General features: G+C 56.6%; 1 protein-coding gene across 1 annotated transcript; it reads right to left on the reverse strand.

The window, feature by feature from the left end:
- Window positions 1–640: 640 nt before the first annotated feature.
- On the reverse strand, window positions 641–23,211 carry SSU72 (SSU72 homolog, RNA polymerase II CTD phosphatase). The gene is made up of 5 exons (XM_006107656.3): window positions 22,878–23,211; window positions 12,651–12,794; window positions 3,151–3,290; window positions 2,796–2,914; window positions 641–940 (listed from the first exon to the last, which is right to left on the reverse strand). The coding sequence occupies exons 1-5, from the start codon at window positions 23,054–23,056 to the stop codon at window positions 839–841; spliced, it is 684 nt and encodes a 227-aa protein (XP_006107718.1). The 5' UTR covers window positions 23,057–23,211; the 3' UTR covers window positions 641–838.
- Between the last annotated feature and the right edge of the window lie 398 nt (window positions 23,212–23,609).

Below are 23,609 nucleotides of genomic sequence, written 5' to 3' on the forward strand. Positions count from 1 at the left end.
CACAGGGCCCAGGACAGCTGAGAAAAGCAGAGGATGCCCCCCTTCCCCTCCCCCCGGCTGGGGCAGCAGCAGCTCGGCCTGCCTTCCGAGGGTCAGTCCCGGGCACCTGGGAGCCCCGTGATGCTGGGGCCTGGGGGAGGCTTCCGAGGAGCTCCCTCCTCCACAGCCCAGGACACGTGGCTGCACTGCCTGCACCACCCCAACCCCCGCAGGACCGGGCTTTTCCTCTCCATGAACCAGGAGGGTCAATGGGGTCACTGGGAAGCCAGGCTACTTGGGGGGGGGGGGCGGTCAATGGTGGGGAGCAGGTGCCGTAGGGAGTAGGGCCCCATTCTGCCAGCAGCCGCAGTGGCCGCAGAAACCCTTGGGTGCCAGGAAGCCGGGCCCTGGACCCCTGGACTGTAGCCACAGAGCCCAGCAGAGAACCCCTAAGTGGCCGGGGAGGCCCGTCGGGCACCCAGCTCTGCCTCCTCCAGAGGAACCTGTGGGGGCCAGAGGGACGGGCCAAGCTCAGGACAAGGCAGAGGCGGCACAGCTGTTCACTGGACACTGCAGGCTCCCCAGGTGCCCGTACCGTCCAGCCAGGTCGGGAGGGAACACAGAATGGCAGACGTTGGGGGAAGTAACTGTAAACCGTGTGTTGGTTTTGCTTAAAGAAAAACACTTTAATTTCACACTAGTAACGAGGGTGGGACACCGAACTTGACAGTTGTGGGGCCAAACTATGTACAGCGCAGGGGCCATCCTTGGGCAGCAGCCCGCGGGGTCAGAACGGGTGGGAAGGAACAAGTATTAACAACAGGCAGCGCAGAGGCCGTCGGGCGGGGTGGCTGCTGGCTCAGTAGAAGCAGACGGTGTGCAGGAAGGTGCGGCCGCTCTTCTCCTCGAACTCCTGCAGCAGCTCCTCGATCTCGTTCTCCATGTCCTCCGTGTGCTGGATCTGCGGGCAGAGATGCGTCTGAGCGGGGGTGGGGGGGGTGGGGTGGGGCCCAGGCCCCAGCAGCCCTGCTGGCTGGCGCTGACCAGTGCTTCCCATCCTCATGCCGGTGGCCCCAGGCCCTCCCCTGGGAGAGCGCAATGGGAAGGGGGTTGGGCTCTGAAACCAGGGCCTGCTATCCAGCGTGTCCTATGTTCCATGGAGCCCGGCCGGCGTGGCTCAGCGGTTGAGCGTCAACCTATGAACCAGGAGCTCAGGGTTCGATTCCCAGTCGGCACATGTCCGGGCTGGGGGCTTGATCCCCAGTGTGGGGTGTGCAGGAGGCAGCCAATCAATGGTTCTCTCTCATCATTGATGTTTCTCTCTCTCCCTCTTCCTTCCTCTCTGAAATCAATAAAAAATGTATTAAAAAAATAAAATGGAAAAAAAGTCACATGGATTGCAGCTACGGACCCTCACTCAACGGACACCGGGCACAGAAGGGCAGTCCCCTTCCCCCGTGAGGGGGGGCACCGTCCTGTGCAGGGTGTGTGGCAGCATCTGTGGCCTCTCCCCACTGGCTGCCACCAACGTCCCTCCCAGTTGTGAGACCCACAAGTGTGCAAACATGGCCAGGCGCCCTGGTGGACAACCACTGCCCTAAAAGGAGGTGCTGCCAGGGGTCAGCCCTGGGTGGCCAGCTGGACTGCAGCCAAGGCCATTGCTGGCCCCAGGCCTGGCCTAAAGGCAGGCCTCTGAAGAGCGCCACCCCCACCCCAGTAACTCAGCTTTAGCCAGGTGACCCGTCACACGTGTAACCTCTGGGACATGTCTTCCCCCTGCAGCCTTTTCTCTTGCGTGACGGCCGGATCATGGGCACAACCGCTGGAGCTTCAGCAGCCACACTGGACCATGAGGCACACTGGGAATGGAAGCTCTGCTGGGTCCCTCAGAGCAAACCAGCAGGGCCCACCTATCTCTAGACTTCTTGGTTAAACTTTAAAAAAAAAAATACTAACCCAAGGATGTTTTTTCCATTGATTTTTGTGTTTTTTTTTTAAAAAAAAATGTATTTTTTATTTTATTTCATAGAGGAAGGGAGAGGGAGACACACATCAATGATGAGAGAGACCCATTGATCAGCTGCCCCCTGCATGTCCCCCTATTGGGGATCAAGCCTGCAACCTGAGCACATGCCCTTGCCCGGAATTGAACCTGGGACCCTTCAGTCCGCGGGCTGACGCTCTATCCACTGAGCCATGCCAGCCTGGCTCCAATGATTTATAGAAACAATGGAAGGGAGGGGAGGAGGGGGCAAGAGAGAGAGAGAGAGAACCACTGACGTGAGAGACACGCTGATGGGCCGCCTCCGCAGCCGGGGCTCAAACCTGGGACCCCTGGGGCGCAGGCCGATGCTCCAGCCATGTGTTCCTTCCTGTTTCTGTCACTCCTGCCAGCTCACCGAAACCCGGGGACCAGGGGCAGAGCCAGGGCTGTGGGCTCCTCCGTGCTCGGTGCTTTGGTCACACGTAACAGAAACACTTTGCTCTGAGCACAGCTGCGGTGGCTGCACAAGCCCTGGCTTTCCACACAAGGGAGGTGCTCAGGGCCACAGGGGCCAGCCGCCCGGAAGGGCGAGTGAAGGGATGGAGAGCCCCTCGGGGCCCTTTGACACCTTGACACACGGCAGCTTCATGGTAGCGAGACCCCCACAACCACTGCCTTCTGTCAGCTTCACACACAGGCGAACTGCCCAGAGCCAGCTATGGACTCTCACACCGTGGGCACCCTCAGGTGCAGGACCTGGGTGGACCCTGAGCACCGCGCCCGTTCCCAGGTGCCGGCGCAGCCAGAGCAGGCCAGGCGGGCGGATACTCACGCACTGGCACAGCTCGCAGATGAGGAAGGCCCCCAGCGTGGCCTCCTCGTGGTTGTCCTGGATGTCCACGTTGATCACGTGCACTGGCTGGCAGGTCTCCTGCTCCCTGGAATTCAGATCTAAGGGGACAGAAATGGCACGACGTCACCTGCCCTGGCCGAGCACAAACCTCCTCCTCAAAATGGCTGTGATCCAGTGAACACCAGGCCCCCACCTCACCCCTCACCTGTCCTGGGAGAAGCATTCAGCAGGAAAGCCCCTTGCCAGGCCCTCCCGCTGGCTGGGGCCCCTGGGGCCGGGGGAGGGGGAGGATGAGGGACGAAGGGCACTTGCAGGCCCAGGGCCGTGGGCTCACCTTCCACCACCTGGTCGTACACTCTCTCCTCGCAGGTGAGGATCAGGTCGAACAGGTCTTTGCAGTTCTGGAACCTCTCTGGCCGGGGCTTGATCCGCTTATTCCTGTCCAACATGTGCAAGATGCCGTTCTGCGTGTAGCTGGGCACGGGGTTAAGGAACTTTATTTACTTTATTTTTTGGTTAATCCTCACCAGATGATCTTTTTCCACCGATTTTTAGAGAGTGGAAGGGTAGGGGAGAAACAGAGAGAGAGAGAAACGTCCATGTGGGAGACTGGGTCCTGGGATTGAGCTGCAACAAAAGTACGTGCCCTTGACCAGAATCAAACCCGGACCCTCAGTCCAAGGGCCAATATTCCATCCACGGAGCCCCACCAGCCAGGACTTTAGGGGAGACGCCATGAACTCAGCCGAGCGGTGTCTGCACAGGCAGAGCTGCCACGCTCCACGGGCAGGAGCACCCAGGCCTTGCAGAGGACAAGGCAAGCGGCGGCCCTGCCCACCTCAGCCGGCCAGGCCACAGCTTCCAGACCAACAGGTTCCAGAAGTGGAGACCTGAGGCGGGCCACCTCCAGCCGCCTGTCTCTCCCACCCACCAGCCGCCCGACTCGCCCCGCAGCACCTTTGCTCACGCCGACCCGACCGTCAGCAAGGACACGGCTCCGTAAAGCCACCCAGCCTGGCTCAGCAACAGCCACGCAATCCCAGAAACCCGGCAGCAAAAAGGGAAGGTGCCGGGATCACTAAAGACAGAGTGAAAGGGGCCCCCCCGCAGTGAGGTCCACGCCAAGCGGGTGACCCCTGAGCTGGAGGCCCTCCTTGGGGGTCCTCCAGACAGGGTCACACCCCCACCCAACACAGTGACTGTGTTCTTGGGGCCCCAGGGAGAGGGTGTGGCCTGTAAGGGTCATTCTGGACCACTGGAAAGGCGCATCTCGTTAATTCCATTTTAGAGGTAGACTGGCTGATGCGGGAATTAAGTGACACATTCAATGTCTCCCAGACAATTTATTTAAATCAGCTCAGATTACTCACAATATATTTCCTCCCTTCCTTTCATAATGTATTTAAGTGGTTTATCTAACAGTTTTAACTTAAAACGATGCTAGACTGTTAGCCGTGGTGTTCTGGCTCCTGACACTTTCCAGCTAAGTTAGTGAAGCCAGCGTCCCGCAGCTCTGGCACCGTCCTGCCCCGCCCTGCCCCACCCCATGGGCTCGGCAGGAAACTGAGGTTCAGCCTGTGGTCAGCCCCTCCCCTGCCACCCAACCAGCCCGGCCCTCGGGAAAGGACCACCCGCGCTCAGGTCGGGGCTCCGACAGTCCTGCGAGAACTCGCACCCCCTCCTCCTGCAGTCACCCTCCATGACTCAGGTGATGTCACAGGGGGGTGAGGCTTGTTGGCGAACCAGACCCCGGCCCTCATTTGCGGGACAGGGAAGTAAAACAGTGGCCTTTCGGGACTATTTTCTGGCAAATTCCAAGGATGTATGGCCTGCACCAAGCCAAGCAGGACCAAGGGCAGGAGGTGCCCGCGCCAGCCCTTGAGCAGGAAACCACAACCCACCTGCCTTCAATTCCCAGAGACACAGAGACTTGAGACCACAGGGACAGGAGGGGGATGGGGATGAGCTGAGCCTGACACCTGGACGAAGCCCCAATTAGAGCAAAGCTGGGGCCAGAGGGAGGGGCCGTGAGGGGCGTGCTGCCGGGAGCAGCAGACCCCAGGCCCTTTGTCAGAGTGAAAAGCTTCCGCAGCCCAGGACGCCTCCTGCTGAGCAGGGCTCCACGTGCTGAGGCGGCGGCAGGACCTGCAGCGCGTGCCCCTCACGCAGCCACGAACCCGAGGACACACCCTGGGAGCAGCAGGCACAGGGGGCCCGAGGCCCAGAGCGGCACTGGGAACCAGGACAGGGCTGACCCCCCTCCCTGAGCGAGCGAGCACTTAGGTTTTCAGTCACAACCCCCCCCCCCCCCCCCGCACAGGGGCTCCTGGGGCCGGGCAGGCGGCAGGACGGGCCTGGCTGAGCCTCCCCTGCAGCGACTCCGTGTCAAACAGGAGCACAGCCTGGGGGAAACCTCGGAGGCTTCCTTCCCAGGCCAAGGAGAGAGGACGGAGCAGGTGGACCCTGGCTCTGAGGGACACCTGCTGAGGGCAGGAGGGGGCAGGAGCATCTGCACCCAGGGCCCTGAGGGCCCTTCTCCTGCTTCTCCGTGGCCATCCCGGAGGCTGCTGGTGCCCACTGTGCAGGACTCCCAGCTGTGTGGGAGCAGGAGGGCGTGGGCAGCGGGAGTTGGGGGCCATGCCAGAGACCCCTGCGGGCGCTCGGCTCAAAGCAGAGAGAGCAAGGGAATGTGCCGCAGGAACCCGAGAAGGACCAGGCCCTGGCAGCAGGGCTCCCCCCCGCCCCCCCGTCTTCACTGAGCCCCTGATGATGGGCAGGGGCCTGCCATGCCCCCCTGCCCCGCTCCCCAAGTCCCAGTCCTGGATGGACAGAGCACTTCCCAAGGGCAGGAAGGGAGCACAGCAGGGAGCACGACAAACCGGGTAGGAAGACTCCCTCCAACCTCAGGAAGGAGCAGGGAGGCCTGGGCAGGGACAGCCCTGACCCCAAACCAGGCAGCACCCCTGGACAGGGCAGGAATGCAGCCCCCCCACGCTCCCTCCTAACCACCAGGGCCCAGAACCTTCACCGCCCCCCCCACCCCCGCCCCTGCACCTGTGGGGTCATCTGCTCAGGTCCTGGCTGGACGGGTTGTGGTCGTGGTCGTGGTCTGCTGACAGGATGGCTCAGAGCTGCTTCACAGAGGCTGGCTCAGAGCCCAGGACGCCCTGGTCGACACCGACTTCTCTCGGCCCCCAGATGCTGCCACACCCAGCTCAGGTGTCCCCACTTTATACCTCAGCCTTGGAGGTGACCCCAAATCCTCTGTGGGTTGACACTCCCTAAGGGTGGGCCATGCCAGGGAGCCAGCTCTGCACTGGGATCCTGTCACCCAATTTAACTTCTAATCTTAAACTCGATCAAACAAATGTCAGGCACAAACTCTCAAGTGGGGCCCAAGTCCCCTGGGGGGGGGTCCTCAAAGGCCCTGTGGCTCAGTAGTGCCCACAGGAACACCCTCCCCAGGGCTCAGGCAGGGCCCTGGGGCCACCAAGGCGGTCACAGCAGGTCCAGCTGCACTGGGCTGGGCCGACACTGAAGACTAGGCTGCGCCTGCCCAGCTCAGGCACACACTCCCTGGGATGCGCCCAGCGCCCCCCCGCCCGCCCCCCACTTGTTTCAAGGGCAGGAGGGCCCTGTGCCACGGGGAAGCCCAGGGCCACATCCCAATTCCACAGCCACCAGGAGGAGCAGCCCCAGCCAGGAGGTCCGACTCCTGGCCAGTGACGCCCTCTCCAATGGTGTCTCCACATCCCCTCCGACCCCTGCCCGGTGGGTGTGCCCGTCCAGGGACCCCTCCCCTGCAGCTGGAGCTACTTGGGCACCCAGGGGACGGGCGGTTCCTCAGCAGGGAAGCTGCCCAGCCCATCTCGCGCACAGCTCACTTAGATTTTATGAGGATGCAGCGGCAACATGTCTGCCTTTACCTGTGACCAGCCCCAACTGAATGGGGCCGTGGCCCGACGAGCTCTGGACTTGAGGGCCAGGTAGGCTGGCAGCCCTGGTTGCTCAGCCTGGCATTTCCCCCTCAGGACCCCTCTCTTTGAACCCCACTCCCCCCCCCAGAAAGTTTTCCCTGCCATGGGAGGAGGGCCGCACCCCTGAAATCCCACACCCAGTCCTCCAACGCCAGGTCGAGCCACGGCCATGGCCACCTGGAGCTCAGGTGCAGCACAGGCTGAGGGACCACACGTGGGAACCACTGCAAAGCACACCCAGGGGGACCAGGGAGGAGTGGCTGCCACCCTCTCCTTCCCAATCCTCCCACGACCCAGAGAAGCAACCCACCCTCTCCCATCACGGACACAGGCGACGCCCCCAAGGGCCTGTCCCACCCTCATTTTCCTGGCAAAGCATGGCGTCAGCACGGATACAAGACGTTTCCCATGACCACAGGCCAGGCCCAGCGGCTGCTGGCCAGGTGGGTGCATCCTGGAGCCCATCCCCCGCTGGAGGGCTGGCACCAGGGCAGGAGCCTGTGGGGAGCCCTTGGCACACGGGGGAGAGTAAGAACGGCCAAGAGCAGCTTTAAGCTGGAGAACCTCCCAAAGGGCTGTGGGGCCAGCTGGGAGCCTCAAACCACTCAGAACCGCTCAACAAAAGCTTTCGAGCAGCACTTTTTATATTAAGAAATAAATTCAAACTCATTTCATAATCAAAGCAATTTCTGCCAAGCATGTAGGCTGCCCAAGCGAGAGCGTGGGAACCCGCGTCCACTCGAAGAGGCGCTGCCCTGCTGCCCTGAGACGAGGGCGGCCAGCTCTGCCGGGTCTGCAATGGCCCCACCCCCCTGGCTTTAGGTCAGGTGACCTACTTTCAACACACCTGGTGTGTGTGGGGGGGGTGGGGGGGACCAGGTCCACCCCTAGGCCTGGGCGAGGATGCACAGCAGTGAGCATGGCCAGGGCACTGCGGATGTCCAGACCCACAAGTGACCCTGGCTTCACCTCATTCACCCCAGCAGTCGGCTCTGCTCAGCTTGTTAAATAAACAAACATCATTTTAAAAAACAATGTAAACACGTAGCTGCCGACCAGGGTGAAATGCGACAGGGAGAGCCCAATGCCGCCCATGCAGGTGCCAGGCGGGCGACAGGGACGCCTGCACAGTGAGCCCGGCCTGGAGGGCGGACCAGGCAGCTGTTCCCGCCCACCAAGCACAGCACGAGAAAGCGAGCCTGCTGGGAACACGTCTGACGAGACCCAAAGAAGTTTCTGGAGCAGCCCAGTGGCTGCAGCTACAGTGATGGTGCGGGGGCCTCAGAGGATGGCCCCCTCTCGAGCGCTGTGCCCACAACCGCACACCCAGCACGGAGGTCAGGAGGCTGTGGGACATACAGTGCGAGAAATCATTTTTATTTTTAGCTTTACCCCCAGATAAGAAAAAAGTACACAGTGAAGAAGTGGGTATACACACAAGTTAAGCCAAGGCCTGAACGACAAGGAAACTGAGGTGGAGAAGCATAGTGACTGTTGTGGGAGATCGGGGGGCAGAGGTGCTGGACACAGGCTCCTGCGCCTTCTGCACGCACACGGACAGGCTCCGGGAAGGGGTTACATTCGAATTTCAAATCCATGTTTAGGGACAACTGGTCAGGTGTTCAAAGCCCACTAACATGTTTAGAGGCAGGCTTTCACTTGCTTTTTAAGGCAAATGGGTTTGTAATTTACAAAGCCGCTATCCACCGAAAGGTTTCAAACAGCCCAGAGCCTCCTGCCAGACCAGCCCCTCCTCCTGGGCCCTCGGCGTCCGCGCAGCTCCAGGCTGGCCATTCCACACTAGAGGCAGGTGACCGTCTTTCCACCAAAGGCTCCCCAAGGGCGCTCCTGGCTCAGCCGGGCTCCTGGGAGGAAGCTCAAGTGCTCAAGTGTGGAAAATGACCCCCCGGAGCTACACGAGTGCCCACAGGAAACACTACGTTTAAGCCACTCTGTATTCATGTGAACTCGTGGCAAAGGGAAGAAAATTTAAGGTCAAGGGGGAAAATGTGCACTTAAAAACGAACAGTTTGAGGCCAAAGATGTCATCAAGCAATACTTCAAATGCGAGAAATGGAACAAACTTGGCATTTGTTTCTCAAAAAGAAAAAAAGACCGTCCGATGCACACAACATGGACAACCCCAAACCCCGCTGGTGTGAGCAGCGGCCAGGAGACCACGCATCACGTCTCCAGCTGTAGAAGAGGGGCACCCACTGAGAAGGCAGGCAGTGCGGGGCTGGGAGGGCTGGGACGGAAACAATGTTCTGGAAGCTGCCGAGACGGCGGCACAGCCCTGGGAGACGCACGGAAGCCACAGGCTGCCCTTTGGATGGACAGACTGCACACACCACAGACCCACTAACGCAACTCAGAAGAGATTTCGTCTGGAGGGTCAGGTGAACTCCGGTTTCCCGAACTATCAGTAAACAATCCCCAAAAGGAAAATGGTAACAAAACCGTGACAAACCTCATTCCTGCTCCTGCTGGTGGAGAAAACCACACCAGCTATTTCATCAAGTCCTTTGCTCCTAATGGGACAACTGGCCAAACCTGACTGAGGCCAGTGCACGCAGGGACCTGAGGCCTGGCTGCACGGGGCAGATGCAGGCCGCCTCCAGAACCTGCCCCTCTCTCCACGGAAAAGTCATCTGCCGGCCGTGGCCGGCGTGTCTCAGTGGTTCAGAGCATCAGCCTGCACCCTGAAGGGTCTCAATTCCCGGTCAAGGGCATGTACCTGGGCTACAGATTCCATCCCTGGTTCCAGTCAGGGTGGGTGTGGGAGGCAACCAATCAAGGTGTCTCTTTCTCTCCCCCTCGCTCTCTCTAAAAATCAATGGAAAAAATACCCTTGGGTGAGGATCAACAACAAAGAAAAATCATTTGCCCCATGTGACATCTTGAAACAGCGGTTCTCAACCTGTGGGTCGTGACCCCTTTGGGGGTCAAACGACCCTTTCACAGGGGTCACCTAAGCCCATCGGAAAACACACATATAATTACATATTGTTTTTGTGATTAATCACTATGCTTTAATTATGTTCAATTTGTAACAATGAAATTGGGGGTCACCACAACATGAGGAACTGTATTAAAGGGTTGCGGCATTAGGAAGGTTGAGAACCACTGTCTTAAAATATTTTTCTAGCTTTCTACTGGTTACCAGAGGCCCGGTGCACAAAATTCATGCATGGGTGTGTGTGTCCCCCTCAGCCCAGTCTGCACCCTCTCCAATCTGGGACCCCTCACAATCCAGGACTACTGGCTCCCAACCGCTCGCCTGCCTGCCCCCTAACCACTCCCCTGCAGGCCTGGTCCCCCCCAAGTGCCCTCCCCTGCCAGCTCAGTCCCCCCCAAGTGCCCTCCCCTGCTGGCCCGGTCCCTCCCAACTGCCCTCCCCTGCAGGCCATCTTGTGTCCACATGGGGGCGGCCATCTTGTGTGTTGGAGTGATGGTCAATTTGCATATTACTCATTATTATATAGGATAACCGCCACTTCTGCAAACACCAACCAGGCATCCTGTCCCAGGCACGGGGCTTAGCTCTTAGCTGCACGAATCAGGAGCAAATGAGGAAGCAAGCAAATCGCTAGGCCTCCCTGAGCTAGATGCTGGTCCCATCGCTCATCAAGGATCCCCTCTCATATGCATTGCCAGGGTGACCCACTGATGGCCCTCCCCTCCCTCACCCTGGGCGATTACAGTGTTCAGTGACCCCTGGAGCAGATACCCTCCATTACCGGTCAAGGGCTGCACTCGGGTCACGCTAAGCACCAAGCACAAGGTTGTTCTGCCCCTCCCCCACCCTCCAGGAGACAGAACTTCCACCCAAGTGAAGTCAATCAAGCAACGAAGGTGTCCCCCCCACACATGCCCAGAGTTTTGTGGGGGCAATCAAGAGGGGAGGGGGCTTTCCTACACAGGGTGGGTCGCCAGGAGACAAGTACTGTTGTTGACAGTGGGCACAGCACCCCCCCCCACCCCGCTTCCTGACATGGCAAAGGCACGCACGGGGCGGGTGGACACACGGACACACACACACACACACACACACACGCAGTTGTCTTTGGAACAGATGCTTCTGGGGGACACCGAGTTCTGAAAAGTGGGTTCTGCTCCTGTTGAACTATCAGGGACACGCACATCACCCTCCTGCTCAGAGTCCCTCTGGATTTCGTCTTTTAAAAATGTGTCAGCTGCCGGCCGCTGTGAAAGGGCCTCTGTGAGCACTGAGCGAGTGTGCAAGCACACCACCCCGTTCTCGCTGCTCCCGTGGGTGTGAGCTTAAACGTGAACGCTGCTGACAGAGGATCTTCAGAACCAGCCAGGGTCTCACGATAAGCTCCAAGCACACGGAAGCCTGGGGCTAAAACCCAGCTCTTTCCAGGGAAAAGGAACCCCGGTTAACGCTGCTGCCAGGCTAAGGGCAGCCTCAGCTCCAAGGACCGGAGACTGTCCTGAGGCTGCTCCTCGGCCAGCCAGCGCCCGGCCTCCCCTCCTGGCCCAAGAATGTGAGCAGAGCAGTTGCTCCAACATGGAGACAGGACACAGGTGAGGACCCCCCACTGGAAACTCGGGGAGCTTCCCCCAATGCAGGCTCTGCCTGGGGTTCTGAGAAAGGGCCCGAGAACAGGCACTGCCCCAGCTGCGAGGGCTCCCGCCCGCCCAGCACGCCACCCGGGGGACTGGCTCCAGGTGCCACCCAGATCAGTCACAGCCGCCGTGGCCACCAGACCCCCAAGGCCCGCGGCAGCACCGACAGGAAGTGCCTGTTTCTGCCCCAGGGCCCCCACCCACATCTACCTGGAGCCTGGCAGGAGCAGGGGCTCACACACCAGCTACAAGACCTCCGGGCCACTCTGGCTAACGAATCTAGATGGACAGAGAACACCTGTGGCCTATTAACACCTGTGCCAACATGGAGACCAAGCGTTCCATTTGGTGCTACATCCCTTTCACCTGATTCAGCTGGGTTCCACCCTGAGAACTACACGTCACGCAGTGACGGCAGAGGCCCAGGAGTCCACAGCAGCACAGGGTGGTAGGTGCCTGGTCAAAACCCCGGCAGCGATCACCTTAACCACACACAGCTCGGTGCCACGTTCACAAGACTATATTTAAAAAGTACCTTCCCCTTAAAAACCACGTGAGGACAGAGTGAGAAGATGCCACCTGCAAGCTAAGGAGAGGGGCCTCCGAGAGACCAACTCTGCCCACACCTTGACTTGGGTTTCTGCCCTCTAACTGTGAGAAAATAAATGTGCTATTTAAGCTAAAAAACAAACAAAGCACAAAACGCTTTCTTTCGTGAGTCTGAGGAAGCAGAGGCAGCCTGTTGCCTGTGCCTGATGCAAAGCAAAGTTCCTTCAAATCGTCATTTACTAACAGGCTTCCTTTGCTCACACACGAGGCCTTTCATGGATCTGACCTTCCAGAGACATCACCAGAGGTGGGTGCAGCCCAGAGGTGGGTGCGGCAGCCGGCCGGTGTGGGTCAGTGCACACCCACTGGCACACACCTGCCTGCTCAGGAAAGCCGGCGGCCCTGCAGTGAGAAAAGCAACGGAGCCTGCGGTTCCCTCCCCCATCTCATCTGTGTAATATCATGACCTTGTCACCATGGACTTCCCGAGTCTGTCTGCGTGCCCTACGTGTCCCTGGCCCCCAGGGTGCTGACCCTTGCACTGTCCAAGCAACACTAGAAACGCACTTAGTTCTCTGAGATGAGAAGACTCGGCACAGCACGCAGCGGCGGCCACGATCCACCCGCCTCCCAGATGCCCGCCATGGGGTCAGCACGATGCCTGTGCCACAGACCACCACACTGGGGTCTTGAAAAGGGGGACCCGCTGGGATACAGCTCCTTGTCTTTCCTAAGGAGATCGTTGTACATCTGATCATATGTCGTTTTGAAATCGTAAACGTTGGGCTTGTCGGGCGCTGGCCCCGGGAGCTTCACGTGAGTCCCTGTTCCGAAGGACCGGACGCTGAATCCCCGTTTGCTGGAAGACACAAAGGAGACAAAGATCACAGCTGGGTTAGGTCAGACACGGACCCTGCAAGCAGGGGCATGAGGCGGGGGCAAACAAGTGAGTAATCCTGTTGGTATTCGAGAGCATGCTTTTAAATACTGAACTTTAAATACTTTATTCAAATGTTAGAGAGTCATGAGGCCTGTTACACAAAAACCAGACGAAACCGAAAATAACGGAGACGCAGGGCTGCCTGCCACGCTGGTTCTCTCCCACAACACGCTCCGCACCTCCAGCCGTGCCCAGCGCGCAGCGGGCATGACAAATGGCTGCTAGATGAACGGGACACAGGCCGCACTCAGGCGGAGTTGCTGAGTGACTAGGAAGCCTCTGGATAAGGTGCTGGCATCCGAGTGTCCAGCTGTGAAAGCTGGTGTCACCTCCACCCGACCTCTCATTTCTGGGAGCCCCCCCGCCCCCCCGCATGCCCCTGCAACCCAGCCCCCAAAATTGTCGGCAGGGGGCGCTTAACCCCCCCAAGAATGGAACCTGCAGGTCCATCCACACAGCAGGGCACTTCCTGCCACTAAGAAGGGTGAGGGGCAGCACGCGCACTGAACCCAGAACTGGTCAGAGAACGCGGGGAAACAGATGAGTGGCCAACCAAACAAGGGCCAGGCACTCAGCGGTGACAGAGAGGGAGGCCAGGCGTAAGGACGTCCGCAAGTGTGTGCTGTGACCAGAGGGCAACAGGCCCAGCCACCAATCAGACGTGCTGACCACCTCCTCCCAGTCCCCCCCTGTCCCTCACCAATCCAGGTAACATACAAGAAAAGGAGTATTTTCTGTCAAAGCCCCAACCAGCCTGACAAGTCACCTCAACCATGGCGGTGGGAACCAGGCAGCGACAGGAACCCACCACCTGCTCGATCCCCACAGGGGTCATGGTCACCCAGGCTGACCGCACCTGCTTCTCTGGAGGTCACGTTCCCCTAAGCTGGCGGCCCAGCTGACCACTGCCCCACAGGAACTGCCCCAACAAGCCACTTCCCCTGCAAGTGCCCTAAAGGCGCTGCCAACGCTCCAGCAACCTAACAGCTATCTAATGGGAAAATGTCCACCTCAAGGGAAAGAGTGAATTATTCCTCAGACCAACCCTTTCCGCAGAGTGTGAGACCATCAGCCCGCACGGCCCTCCCGAGGGCAGAGGGCCTCATGGGAAAGCAGGGCGCCCAGAAGCCCACAAGCACCAACGCCCCCACCTCTTCACTGGTTCACCCCAGGGCACCAGGAGCTGCCTCTCCGGCCAGCGGAGGATGTGCTGAGACCCACAGCTCCCCCAGGGCCGGCGTGGAGCTGAGGCCTGTGCCCAGCAGAAGGCAGGTCGTCCCTGTGGAGGGAGCAGCCAGGCCTGGGCCTCCTACCGGGAGCTGAGGAGCATGTGGCCGAAGGTGCGCATTAACCAGGGAGAACACCTGTGGCCAGGAGAGACCCCAAGTGCGAAAGCAGCTGCTCAGCACGTCCCTGGACCCACCCTGGGTCTGTCTCCAGAGGCCGCACGTCCCTCACGAGCCCTGCCTCCTGGCGGCAGCGCTCAACAAGTCACGTGAAGCCACATACAGAAACACGCTCCACTCAGCTGTGCAGACACTGAAACTGAAGGCCTGCGGCAACCCTGTGTCGAGCAAGTCTACGGTGCCATTTTCTTTCTTTTTTTAAAAAATACATTTTTATTGATTTCAGAGGAAGGGAGAGGGAGAGAGATAGAAACATCAATGATGAGAATCACTGATTGGCTGCCTCCTGCACGCCCCCTCCTGGGGACCAAGCCCGCAACCCTGGCATGTGTCCCTGACCAGAATTGAACCTGGGACCTTTCAGTCCGCAGGCTGACGCTCTATCCACCGAGCCAAACCAGCCAGGGCTGCAGTGCCATTTTCTAGCAGGCTAAGATGATGATTACCACTTTTTAGCAATAAAGTGTTTTTCCTAGTCCCGTGGTCGGCAAACTGCGGCTCGTGAGCCACATGCGGCTCTTTGGCCCCTTGAGTGTGGCTCTTCCTAAGCCTTAGGAGTACCCTAATTAAGTTAATAACAATGTACCTACCTATATAGTTTAAGTTTAAAAAATTTGGCTCTCAAAAGAAATTTCAATCGTTGTACTGTTGATATTTGGCTCTGTTGACTAGTGAGTTTGCCGACCACTATCCTAAGGTATGTACATTGTTGGTCTAGACCAGGGGTCCTCAAACTATGGCCCACGGGCCACATGCAAATACAAATATTGTATTTGTTCCCGTTTTGTTTTTTTTACTTCAAAATAAGATATGTGCAGTGTGCATAGGAATTTGTTCAGTTTTTTTTTAAACTATAGTCCGGCCCTCCAACGGTCTGAGGGACAGTGAACTGGCCCCCTGTTTAAAAAGTTTGAGGACCCCTGGTTTAGACAGTGCTACTGCACACTTTAACAGACTGCAGTGCAGCGTGCACATCCATGACTTATGTGCGCGGGAAAACAAAACACACAGTACCTGAGGGCGTCTGGAACGCACCCTGCAGTGTCTCAGCTGTGTCTGCAATGAGGTAACTGGATATTCGGGAGAGAATTTTTGGGGTCGAGCCCAGCTGGCGTGGCTCAGTGTCATTGAGCGTCAACCTATGAACCAGGAGATCACGGTTTGATTCCTGATCGGGGCACATGCCTGGATTGTAGTCTCGATCCCCAGTAGGGGTGTGTGCAGAAGGCAGCCGATCAATGATTCTCATCATTGATGTTTCTGTCTCTCTCTCTCCCTTCTCTGAAATCAATTAAAAAATATATACTATAAAAAAAGAAAAGAAAAAAGAGTTTCTTAGGCCCTGGCCGGTTAGCTCATTTGGTTAGAACGTTGTCCTGATACGCCAAAGTTCAGGTTCAATCCCCAGTCAGGGCAGGAACCAACCAATGAATGCATAAATAAGTGGAACAACAAATCAATGTCTCTTTCTCTAAAAGCAACAACAAAAAACAAGTAAGGAATGTATTCAAATGAGCCCAACTCTTAAAATGAGCCTAAGCAGAGCCACACTTGAAATCATTGATGAACTATCCAGTGAGGACATCCGAGCCACAGCAAAGGAGTCAGGAAGCCCCAATGGTGACATTTCAAATGTGAAAAACCACCACTTCTCCTGGCAGCAGGTTTACCTTCCATTTTGATTCAACAGTGTTTCCTGAAGCTCACTATGTGCTGGGGACACCCAGTGGTCAAAACAGACCCAATCTCTCTCCTCAGCTCCTGGGGGATGAGAAAATAAGTAAAACATCCAGGACACAGGACAGTGAGTAGCACGCCCAGGCTTCTGGGAGACCCCCTATAGCAGTGGTTCTCAACCTTCCTAATGCTGCGACCCTTTAATACAGTTCCTCGTGTTGTGGTGATCCCCCAACTTCATTGTTACAAACTGAACATAATTAAAGCATAGTAATCACAAAAACAATATGTAATTATATATGTGTTTTCCGATGATCTTAGGCGACCCCTGTGAAAGAGTCGTTCGACCCCCAAAGGGGTCGCGACCCACAGGTTGGGAACCGCTGCCCTATAGGGCCTTCCCCTCCACCTGCTGCAGCTGTCTGGTTCCGACCTGCGGGGGGCGCCACCTGGCAGGCCTGTCTCCTGCACTCATCGCGTCATGCTGGGTCTGAGGTTTCACTGGGTGTCCAGATGGAGCACTCCCCATATCCCCGACAGTAAGTCATCCCCACGGTAACCGGGCCCAGCCTTTCCCGCGACCGACCGCCCAGACAAGGCTCCTCGCTGGCTGGGTTTCTCTGAGGAACTGCCTGCTGCCATCCTCCCTGCCCTCCAGACTCTGAGATCATCACCAACCATGTTTAAAAATAAGATGAATGCAGTTTGTTCCTCCCCCAACAAAATGCTCACAAGTGGCAAAGGCTAATTAGCAGCAAAGCACTGTTTCTTCTAAGCTGGTGCAACGACCTAACAGCCCATCTTGCGTGTGACAGCTGTGCCGTGTGACAATTTGTTTCTTACATAAGAGAACCGAGGGCTAGAATAAAATTCCTGACAAGAGGCTTTGTTTCAACGGCCAACTATTTTCTATGTTAATCTAACCTTCCAGACAAGTGTTTACCAAACGCCTTCACGAGTATAAAAATCTTTCATCAAGAACCTATCTGCCCCGGCCGGTGTGGCTCAGTTGGTTGGGGCATGTCCTGTACACCAGAAGGTGGCGGGTTTGATTCCCAGTCAGGACACAAGCGGAAGGCAACTGATCGATGTTTCTCTCCCTCTCTCTTTCCCTCCCTCCGTCTCCCTCTAAGATAAACAAAACCTATCCAAGACAATGTTAAATGTGGGGGTATAGAATTGTTTCCCTTGTTATCCAATGACTAAAGGGAAAATGCTAATGTTAAGAACACCAGGAGAATCCAGAAGAATCGTAAGGTCAGTGCTGTAGTGTGAGCACTAACCTACTGGGAAGCATTCCTCTGGCTGAGAGTGAGCCCAGACCTGCCAGCCTCCTGGGAGCACAGCCTGTGGGGACAGTGCCCTCACCACGCCCCCTCCACAGGTCAGTCACTGCTCCTCAGCCCCATCGCTAGCTACGGGACCTCATGCCCACAGAACACAACCAGCTGCTCCCAAGCTACCCCACCTACAGTCTGCCTGCAACGTCACTGTGAGCCGGCCAGGACTGGGAAGACACACTTCTGAAATGTCAACATTCCAATAAACATTTTCTATGATTTCATTTATTATGATCCCACAAGGCCAAGAATGAAACGGAGCGGCTTCTAAGCAGATCTGTGCCTTGAACGTGTGATCAATGTGCCATTTAGACTGCCCGGTTGGTGCCCTGCTTGGACGCCCTCCTGCCCCGTTCCTGGACCCTGTCTTCTCACAGGCCACCTTGCTCTGCTGGCCACTGGGGGCTCCCCCTCCACACAGCACCAGCACCACAATCATCAATGTGCTTCCTTCCAGCACCAGCAGAAGGCAGTCCCAGGCCGGGACGCACACCACCGGCTGCACCGGCTCGGGCGCCTGTCCTCAACTGGAAGGGCCGGAGAAGACCCGAATGCAGGGAAGAATGCTCAGCTGTCGGGGCTGTTCCCATGCCTGGTCTGCCCAGTTCTGTCTCAATGTTCACCTTCAAATGGAATTCTCCACCCTGTCCTGCTTCTGAAGACAAAAACCATGTAGCCCCTCAGAGCCCAGAAGGTGGACGTGGTCCTCTGCCATTCCCAGGACCCGACTTCAGACCCAGTCACCTTCTCACATCATTTCCAGTGGCTTCCTTTTTCCTTTAAGTTCTCCCAGAACTGAGATAGCAAAGATGCAGCCTCGGAGGCTGCAGGACCCAGCTGACCCCCCTAGTAAGCAGTTTCTGTAAATGTGTTCAGACCAGAGGTTTTGGGCACCTTGAGTGGGAGCACCCTATGTCTGAGATGTGCCAGGGGTGTGACCACACCACCTCAGGCAGCCTGAGACACGTCCCCTCTGGGAGGAGGTCCGCGCGCCTTCTCTCCCCGTGTGGCTTGGGGCCCACATGATGTGAAGATCTGAGAGCACCATCCAGATCGGAGAACTGCAGGACCTCATTGACTGTGGCACCCCCCAGCTCCACCCCCTGGATCCCTCCTTCAACCCAGGTTTTCTTTCCCATCTTGAGTCTTGGTTGTCACATCTGCAATGACCGGGTCCCTCACAAGCTGGGGCCTCCTCCTCCCCTGTGCCTGTGAGCATCTAAGGGTGTCCAGACGCAGTCAGATGGGGCTGGGAAAGCACCTGCTAGAGGAGCTCCAGAGACGGGCTCATCTGTTTCTCCCATGTTTGCAGCCCCTGCTCACCTCCCCAAAACCACACAGCCAGGGAGTTGTGACTGAGAACTCAGCCCAGCAGCTCATAGAAGTCTGTCTTTAAAATTTGTTTTGAATTGCTGCATGTACAATTAGAAATGTAGCTTCCAAAAATCAACATGCCTCTTAACATCTAGGAGGTAGTTTGGAACAAAAAATGAATTGGCTCTAAAGAGAAATCTTAATCCACAAAGTACAAAGAACAGGAGTCTCTATGGAAGCATACAAGTCTTCCAACACCTTAAAAACCTAATGCCCCCCCCCCCCCCGGTATTTGAAAAATTTTAGGCTGAAAAGATAAAAATGATCCCCCCAGGGAACATTCTGACTAGCTCTAGAAAGTGCCAACACTCATTATCACTTGTATTCGACTTGTCAAAAAAAGTTGCAGTCCAAGCTGATTTCAACAGGGCAAAAATAAAACAGGGTTTCACTGATAAACTACCTACAGAGTGTATTCAGGTAACCACATTCTTTTTGATATTTGTTTTCCTATGCATACTCTTTTGTATTTGTAACCAGACTGCACACAAGTTTCTTGCTTTTTTCCACCTACCACATCATCTTTCTTTGCTTTCCACAAACATCACTTTAAGGTCTAAGTCTCTAAATCTGACTTTCATAAGCTCTCCTAATTGTAACAGAAACCTTCAATAAGTTTCTGAAGATGGTTTTAAACCCTGTAAAAAATCCAAATACATAAAGCCATAAGTAATTTTTCAACAGTGAGAAAGACATGAAAAATTGTTCAATATCAAAGAAATTTAAAAATAAAGGAAGGTGAGATCCACACTTCTGCCCTAGTAGCATGAAAAGATTGTGAGGAAATGAGAATTTTATAAATAGGTATTTTCTGGAAGGCAGTCTGGCAAAAACGTATGAAAATGTAACTCCACCTCTAGGAATTTATGCCAAGGAAATAACCAGAAAATGTGCAGATACTTAGATGGCACAAGGATGTTGACATTGTACAACTGCAAAATAGAACAAGAACACCCAAGTGTCTATTAATGGGAGACTGGATACAAGTCACCCTGCCCAGGGTCCCAACCACTGGCTGTCCCCACAGGAACAGATGTTCAAACTCAAGGCATCAAAATGAAAGTGACCCTGGTCAAGTTGCTCAGTTGGTTAGAGTGTCGTCCAGATACACCAAGGGCTTGATTCCTGGTCAGGGCACATACAAGAAGCAATCAATGAATGCATAAATAAGCAGAACAACAAATCGATGTTTCTCTCAAATAAATAAATTTAAAAAAAAAACACAGAAATGAGTACTGCAATCAGACCATGTTCACAACATGATGTGAAGAGAGGTTAGAGCTTCGTTTTGATCTCTCTTTAAGTGTATTAGACACAGAAAAATGGTATTTTGAGTGATCTTCATCTTCCATATTTTCTTCAGTGAGAATTTTGCAAACAAAGATTACTGTTTTAACAAAGGAAAACACTCCCCAAAACAGGCATTTTAGAAATTAAAGAGACATGTCTAGCCGAAACCGGTTTGGTTCAGTGGATAGAGTGTCGGCCTGTGGACTGAAGGATCCCGGGTTCGATTCCGGTCAAGGGCATGTACCTGGGTTGCGGGCACGTCCCCAGTGGGAGATGTGCGGGAGGCAGCTGATCAATGTTTCTCTCTCATCGATGTTTCTGACTATCTCTCTCCCTTCCTCTCTGTAAAAAATCAATAAAATATATTTTTTAAAAAGCCATGTCTAAAAGAACCTTACATTCACCACATGAATAACATGTTACCCTAAACTTACCTCCTTTGTCCTCATTCTGCCCTTTTGATGAGTAAACTTGAAAGATAGTAAACTCGGTAAAAGCACACAAAAGAGTTCCTACTCTGGCTTTTTTTGCCCCTCTTTCCACAGGAGACCCAATGCTGTGCTGGCTCCCACCACTATGAACTACTAAGAACTTGCTATCTTTTTATTTTTCATTTTTATTTATTGACTAGGGGCCCAGTGCATGAATTCGTGCACCTTGAAAGGAACTGTGGGCTGTGGGCTGTGAGGCTGCGGTAGGCACAGTGATGGGTCTCAGCCCATCCTCCTCACCCCCACCTGGCCCCTCCCGCCACTGCCCCTGGTACCATCTGCAGGCAGCCCTGCTCCCGTCGACACCCCACACGCTGACAGCGCTGTTCCCGCTTGCACCTGCTGACAGTGTGGAGCGATTGGGGCCGGTGCCAGCAGCGGGTGCTAGCGGGGCCAGTGCTGTCAACGGTGCGAGCAGCAGCTGCTGCCCCTATCACCCCTCAGGAGGAGAGGGAGGTGGAGAGCCCTCAGGGGCGATCGGGGCCAGCAGCCACCACTCACACCCGCTGATGGCGCTGAGTGATCAGGACTGACGCCGGGCACTGGCAGCGGGTGCGAGCGGCGGCTCTGGCACCAGCAGAGGGTGTGAGCGCCAGCCCTGACTGTGGCGCGTGGGAGTAAAGAATTTTCAGTAACCACCAGCGGCTCACCCCAATGACAGCAACCGGTGCCCCGCCTTGGTATGGCACCCCCTCTCACCTGCTCCCCCATTCCCCCCATGGCCAATGTCCGCCATGTTCTGCACACACCCCCTGGTGGTCAACGCACATCATAGCGACTGGTTGTTTGGTTGTTCCTATTGTTCTGCCCTTCGTTCTATTTGCATATTAGCCTTTTATTATATAGGATTTTAGAGAGAGGGGAAGGGGGGGGGGTTGTGTATCAATCTGTTGTTCCACTTATTTTTGCACTCGGCCGTAGCTTCTTGTGTGTGCCCTGACCTGGATCAAACCCACAACCTTGGTGTTATCTGGCTGACGCTCTAACCAACTGAGTTCCCGGGGCCAGCCCAGGGCATCAGACAGGCATGACTTTGAAACCGATTTCACTCACAAAGTTGCTGCAGGTAATTTTTTAAACTTTTTCTTTTCTAAGATTTCATCCCAACTTTATTACACAAATACTTAGTAGCAGAAGGACTTAAACAAAGGATCACCAGCCAGAACCAGCAGGATGAGGTGGTCTCCACAGCACCTGTTATTATAATTAAAAACATTAAATATCAGTTCCCTTGAGTAGTTTTCCAGGGGTGTGAACGCTGCATTCTTCTGCTTAAATTTACCCAATTTTTAATGACTGGAGACATAATGCAGTTTGGGGGGTGACCCAGCACAATGTAACTCCAGCATATTTCTAGTTTTAAAATAACTTTACAGTTTAAAAATAACCTGCAGATAGACTTCTTAGGTTCAAAGCGTGTGATAACACGCTACCAAAAACGGCATCTGTGAATACTGCGGACGGGCTGCCGATGTTGTTGGGAGGCATCAGCGCCTCCGTAGCGGATCATGGCCTCGGGACCCTTCCCGCTTCAGCAGGGAAACCAGAGTGCGGACCCCACCCTCCCGTCACCCGGGGCTCAGGCAGGGCCAGTCACAGCAGCCAGGCTCTGCTGAGCTGTCACATCCGCACACAGGGGCGCCGGGGGAGAAGGCAGCTCCCACTGTGCTTTACTGTCACCACTGACGGGTGCACCGAACTGTCACAATAATGCCAGTGACCGAGGGGAAAACGCTGTCAGGCAAGAACAAACTTTCACTGAAGACACCAGGGTCCCCGAGGAGGAGTTATGCTGAAAGATCACGCGAGGCGCCCACTCCACTGCCCTCCAGAGCCGCCGGGGGCCTTCCAAAGGGGTTGGGGAGGGTTTCTGACTCGAGACTTGAACGTGTGGCTAGAAGCAAACACACAAATTCCTGACGTTGACAACACGGCTATTTCCCTATTTTTTTTTAAAAAAAGCGTCTTCCTGTGCTGAGGTCACGTCCTGCAGGCTTCCCAACAGGTGGTAAGTGACGCTTCGCCCTGGACCCTAAGCCGGCGTCTGGGCCAGACAGGCCCCCCATTTTCCGATGCGCCGACGGGCGTGCCAGGCGGGCGCGCCGAGCACCAGCCACCGGGTCTCCTAGCAGCTTTGAGGTTCCGGGGGCGCGGGAACGTTTTCACTTCGAACTTGGATTTCCCCGCGATGCTGAGCACACGTGGGCGCACCGCGCGGCCGACCGCGCCCTGTCCACCCCTCGCAGCGCTCGGCCCCCGGAGCCAAAGAGCCCGGGCCAGGCAGCCCGCCGGGCTTCCTTCAGGGACCGCCCGGCCCCGGACGGGCCGGGGAGAGCAGAGGCAGCCTTCGCCCAGCTCGGGCCGGAGGGACGGCGGACCGGCCGGGGGACGGGGCGCGCGGGGCCAGGGCGGAGGCCCACCTACCTAAGGATGTTGTGCGCCTCCATGCTCCGGTTCTGGTTGCTCGAGCAGACCACCGCCACCCGCAGCGGCGACGACGGCATGGCGGTGGCCTCACCGTCCGCTCCCTCCGGCTCGGGACTCCCACCCAGGCGCGGCTCTTCCGCGCGACCAAGATGGCGGCCGCGGCTCCCGGAAGTCATGACGCCAAGCGGCGGCGCCGACGACGTACCGCGTCGGGACGCGCGGCGCGGGAGAGTACCCGGCGTCCCGCAGGCCTCCCCGCGCGGTCTGAAGCCGGGCGGCGGGCGGAGGGAGGCCCACCAACGGGCGCCGGGCGGGCGAGCTCGCCTCTGCTCCGAGGGGGCGCAGCCGAGGATCGCGTTCCTCACAGGAGCTGCCCACCGACCGCGTCGGCGTGCTGACGTCTCAACGCCGCGCCAGCCGTCGCCGAGAGTGACGCGAGGGCGTCGCGAACGTCACGCCGTTGTCGCCGGCAGTGACGCCACGCCGGCCCAGACTGGCGTGGGAGGTAGCTGGGCGCGACCCGGCGCCTGTCCTGGCGGCTCTACGCGCCCCAGAATCCCCTGGGGCCCCGGGTTTTTCCTTCGCTCCCGCCGCCCGGGCGCTCGTGTTCGGCCATCCCCAGAGCCTCCCTGCCCTCCCTCCGCCGCCCGCCTCCCATCGCCTTCCCGCGGAAACCCTGCCGAGTGTGACATTAAACAAGGTCCTGAGCGTGTTGGGGAGTGGAAGCCC

The sequence above is a fragment of the Myotis lucifugus genome, unplaced genomic scaffold (genome assembly GCF_000147115.1).
Source record: "Myotis lucifugus unplaced genomic scaffold, Myoluc2.0 scaffold_1324, whole genome shotgun sequence".
NCBI lineage: Eukaryota > Metazoa > Chordata > Mammalia > Chiroptera > Vespertilionidae > Myotis > Myotis lucifugus.

Bases quoted from the DNA above. Each gene is read 5' to 3' on its own strand.
- SSU72 (XM_006107656.3), bottom strand. From the start codon at position 23,056: ATGACTTCCGGGAGCCGCGGCCGCCATCTTGGTCGCGCGGAAGAGCCG. The intron at 3,291-12,650 runs GTATCCCAGCGG...CCCCGTGCCCAG, and splicing joins CTTAGGAAAGACAAGGAGCT to CTACACGCAGAACGGCATCT. The intron at 941-2,795 runs GTGAGTATCCGC...CTCTGCCCGCAG, and splicing joins TCTGCGAGCTGTGCCAGTGC to ATCCAGCACACGGAGGACAT.